At 40.0% G+C, this 5097-nt stretch overlaps 1 protein-coding gene across 1 annotated transcript; it reads right to left on the reverse strand.

Annotated features, from left to right (window-relative positions):
• Positions 1 to 149: 149 nt before the first annotated feature.
• On the reverse strand, positions 150 to 4820 carry LOC116377550 (schwannomin-interacting protein 1-like). The gene is made up of 5 exons (XM_031839197.1): positions 4729 to 4820; positions 4146 to 4227; positions 3438 to 3524; positions 3213 to 3330; positions 150 to 2286 (listed from the first exon to the last, which is right to left on the reverse strand). The coding sequence occupies exons 1-5, from the start codon at positions 4818 to 4820 to the stop codon at positions 2192 to 2194; spliced, it is 474 nt and encodes a 157-aa protein (XP_031695057.1). The 3' UTR covers positions 150 to 2191.
• Positions 4821 to 5097: the final 277 nt, after the last annotated feature.

A 5097-nucleotide genomic window follows, 5' to 3' on the forward strand; every position in this document is an offset into this window, starting at 1 on the left:
ATATATATATATATGTATATGTATATATATATATGTGTATATGTATAAGTGTATATATGTGTGTATATATATATGTATATATGTATATGTATATATATGTGTGTATATATATATATATATATATACTGTATCTACACGTGTGTTATTAGAGGGCTACACAATATATTCCATTAAAAGTTGCTCCCCAAACACAATAAAGGAAACACCAAAATACATTTATTACATTACATTAAAATATATTTCACAATTAATGTTTTACATTTACAAATACATTTGTAATTCATTTTATTTACATTTGAAAATGCTTCTCAGGACCAGGAAATACTCTTCTTAATATCTATCCAAGTCTTAAAAGTGTAAATACACAAAGTGTCCTTCACAGCTCACGTGACATCACATCTGGATTCAAACGTCTTTAAATGATCTAAATATCATCTGTGTGTCAATGAAACAGATGAAGGCAGCAACATTAATAAGCATAAACATAAACTCTGCTGTGATCAGTGGATCGTTCCCTTCAATGTGTTATCAGAGTAAACAATAATGTGACTGTACCTGAAGTGTTCAACATCGGTTAAAGAGGCAACATTTAAATGTGATAGATGTGTTAAATAACCCGTTAATATTCAACATAAACTTGTTACTTCCTATAGTTTTAGTTTGTATTCGAGGTACAGAGGACTGTAATTAAATCATAAATCAAAACTCTAAATGAAAGTGTTTTTCTCCTTTTGCTTCAAAATGTCAGTTTAACAAGTTTAACAACCAAACTATGAACTCAGTTCTTGTGTTGTTATGTTCCCTTCTTATTATAACAAGCAGAAGTAAAGAAGCACAATAGAACTGAAATAAGATAAGTTAGTTTCCCTCATTTGCATATAAACATCTGGAAGCAAAATCCCTCTTTTGTGTCAGGAACACATCTGGATGTTTCTATTATGAATAAAGAGAAAACAACCTGAAAGGGTTCTGAATGTGAGTTTTTTATAAAACGTGATCCCAAAGAAGGTTCCCTACCCGAGAGGAATCTCACCGATCAAACGTACCAACTCCTAACACCACGTACGCACAACTCCACATTGATCCTGTTCTGACATGATTAAAGTTTGGCTAACAGCTAACGGCTAACGGGACTACCAGTACTTCTGCTGAGTACATCGCGGGCAGACAGCTTGGTGTTGATTTAGTGTTTGGTGGAGATCTGTACTGACTTCACCTTCCTCGTTTAATATTCATTAACTTGAGCTAATCTGCTTCATCGGGACTGCGGGTGTGTTTCTATCAGATATGATTGACAGCTTGATATCTGATTCAAAAATAATGTGGAAGATTTACGATTTGACCGAACCAGCGACTTTAAAAACGAGATTGTTGTTGATTGATTGTTTTTAAAAGTGTGAAACATTATGTCGCCTCTAACGATCTCATTTGAGTTCAGTTGTCATTTTGAAACCATCCGTCCTTTTCTTTTGTCACTTCTCCGGGTCGTGGTCTCAGAAGGATCCCTCAACGTCCTCCAGATGCTCCGAGTGGATCCCAAACCAGATGAGATGTATGATCCGTCCAGTGTGTTCTGGGTCTACCTCTGGGGTTTCTTCCCAGTCAGACGTGCCCAGAAGACCTCTTCAGTAAAGACCGCTTCCTGTTTGGTATTGTGTCACGTGACTCGCAGCGTCCTCCCTCAGTTTAAAAACCCGTGTCCCCATTAAGACACAGAAACATGGAAAACATGGTTCCGGTTGACAAATGACCAAAGTTACCTTTTAGTAGGTGGACCGTGGAGATGCGTCTAGAAGACGTTATGATTGCAGGAGCTGAGTTCTTTGCTGTTGATGTTTATGAGTTCTTCGCTCATCAGAGGCTGATTGGAGATGGTGCTTCCAAACACTTCCAGGTTACTTCTTCTCTTCGCTCATAATTCTTCGGACTTGTGTTGAAAAGTGTCTCTAAGTCGGAGCGATGCCATACGAGCTTTTGGGGTTTTCAGGTAGCTCGACTTCCTCTTATCCAGACCCCTCCGGTCGTATCTCCCTCTTTGTCGCCCCGAACGCTGGTGATTTGTCACTTTTGCAACTCTGCTAACGTTTAGTTGGGGTTAAATGACTGACGTGGACCAGCAGCCAGACCTGGTCCCAGAGTGGCCAAATGTTAAGGCTGATGTGGAGGGGGTCCTAGGCTGTGGTCCTGGTTGTTAGGTCAGGTCCTGGACGTCCAGCAGCATGGCGTCCTGCTTCGTCCTCAGCTGGTCTCGTACCACCAGGTGGGTCACCAGCTCGGAGCTCAGAGCTGGAAGAAGAGCAGCGAGACAAAGACTCAACCACGTGTTCTCTGAATGTTCTCCTTGCGTTACTCGGGACAGTTGGACCGCGGGACCGCTTGGGTTTATTTGCCAAAAGCTTTAATTTATTTATTAGCAATAACTCAATAAAAAAGATGCCAAAATAACAACATAATGATGTTGATGCTCTGTCAGGTCTGCCCGCAGGACGACAAGCAAACATTTTAAATTGTTTGTTTTCTCGATGGAGTTTGGATCCATCGATGCTAGGCTATGCTAACATTGTAGCTGCTCCATCAAGACCCAGAGAAATCTAATTTAGGCATAAATACGGTCACGACGTTATTGTTTGTACCACAGACAGTCTACGGTTCAACTTAGACAAATGTGAATGACTTATGCGTAGTTGTATTGACTTTAGTCAGATAAGTGATGTCATCTTGTATTCTGATGTTGGAGCTTATTTTTTATATTTTACGCTTAAAGTCGAGATGAAATGAAAAATGCCTTTTTAACCATTTTAAAACACATTCACGGTCATTTTATGCACCTATTAAACAATAAATGTAAATTTACAAAAAATCCAATCCTTTGTATTTTTATGTCAAAATCCAATCGTCTTTTAATCTTGTAAAACAAAACACGACTTTTCACTGGGACTTCAAACGTGTTTTTATTTTCTGTTTCTTTCATGTCTTGTTTAAATTACTTTTAAGTGTTTGAATTTAAATGTGTGACGTTCCTGCTCCTCATATTTTGGTCCTTTGACAAAACATTCTGATTCACATCTCTGACTGGCTTCTTTTCCACAACAGCGACAGCTGAGGCTCATGGGTAACGTAGTATTTACATTCAAGCTGGTGGTCACAACATCGACATCTGGATGAGGAGGTTTGATAGTGTTTATAACGTGTGTGTGTGTGTGTGTGTGTACCGTGGACGTCCTGTTGAAGTGATGCTCCCAAGCTGCTGAGCTGCTGCACTGAACGCTCCTTCAGCTCCCAACGCTCCAGATGTTTCCGCTCGGCAACACAGCTGCTGCTGGCCAGACGCTGCAACACACACACACACACACACTGCAGCTCTAAGTCTCCACATTCCTTCAACAAGTTTGCTGTTCCTCTGTTAATAACATTTCTGTGTTTTTGTCTTTTTCTACCTCGTCCTTCTGCTCAGCCAGCAGTTTGTCTCTCAGCGTCCTCAGATCGCTGGCCACTTCCTGTTTCAGGCCGGCAGCATGGAAAACCTGTAAAGAGATATGAGGTCAGTGGATTTAAAAGTGCTAAATTCTGACGTCAGATCATATCTATAATTGAGGGATTGCCTCCACACGGCTCCCAATATGGTGACGTTTCAGCTGACAGTGCTAACAGCGCTAACAGAGCTAATGGTGTGACCCAGAAAGCTACAAAATCTGTTGTTGTTCCTCCATCCAGCGCCATAATCTGACGTGACTGTGACGTAGTTGGAGGTACAAGAACTACCAGTGAAGACGATTTGTAGGATGCTTCATTCATGGTAATTTAACATTGATTGAGTATAAAAGCAAAGTGGAACGCTAACGTTATGAACATGGAGGAAGTGTTGAGTTCGACTGGTGAACAGGGGAATATTGAAGTTACTGCAAGAAACGTTTTGGCGGCCCCTGTGGACTAAAGTGGTAGTGTTTCTGAGCACCAGAGTTCCTCACAGTAACTTTAAGATACATTAGCAGATAAAGGTCTGGTTCTCTACCACTGAGCTGAAGAACAAGAACTGACTGTACGCTTTATTGCACTTTAGTTCTGTTTCATTCTCATTTAACCAGATTGATCCTGACTGTCAGCAGTAATGATGAATTAACACAGTGGACCAGACAGAAAGAGACCTTCTTGTTGCTTCCTTCCTCCTCGTCTTCACTGTCGCTGTTGTTGATGAAGCACAGCTGCAGGTTTCTGTGGTTGTGAAATCTGTAAAAAGATAATAAACAAACAGGAAGACAGTTAGTGTTTGGTGGCACTTTTTAGGGCTGCAAAAAGGACTTAATTGTCGATGATTTTACACTATGGTTATACACTATGGTTATATACTATGGTTATACACTATGGTTATACACTGATTATAAACCACGGTTATACACTAAGGTTATACACTAAGGTTATACACTATGGTTATAAACCACGGTTATACACTATGGTTATACACTACGGTTATACACTACGGTTATAAACTATAGTTGTCTCATCTCCTCATGCATTACTTGCTGACAAACACTATATTCTCATGAAATGTAACATTGTTGTAAACTGTTATTATTCTGGTAATTTTAATTAATACTAAAACCATGAACGTCTCATCTGACGTCCTGAACTGCAGAAACACCACAGAGTGGAATCACAAACCAAACAAAAACTGAACATCATCAGTTAAAACTGTTTTACTAATATGTATAATAAATAAAACTGCATTACCGTGAAGTGACGACGGCGACTCGACACCTCCTACAGTCCTTCTCCTCTTCCTCCCAGACGTCTCTCCACACTCCCCCCTGACTCTCCTCCATCCTCAACCCCGCCCCCCTCTGCAGGGAGACACAATCATCACAATATTAACATTTAAACTCATGATTTTCCTCAAACCAGCAAATCCAATGATTTCTGTAAATATACTTGTGTAGTTGATAATAATAAAGTTACTATTAAAGTCTGATCTAAAGTCATATCTGAGGCTCAGCTCGACAGACGTCAACAGACTGAGACAGAGATCATAACAAGGATCTCCAGTGATTTATTGGGTCAAGCTCCAAACACAACGGATCCTACAGTTCCCACAATGCAATG

The sequence above is a fragment of the Anarrhichthys ocellatus genome, unplaced genomic scaffold, assembly GCF_004355925.1.
Source record: "Anarrhichthys ocellatus isolate YVR2014 unplaced genomic scaffold, GSC_Weel_1.0 scaffold1391, whole genome shotgun sequence".
In the NCBI taxonomy this organism is placed as follows: Eukaryota; Metazoa; Chordata; class Actinopteri; order Perciformes; family Anarhichadidae; genus Anarrhichthys; species Anarrhichthys ocellatus.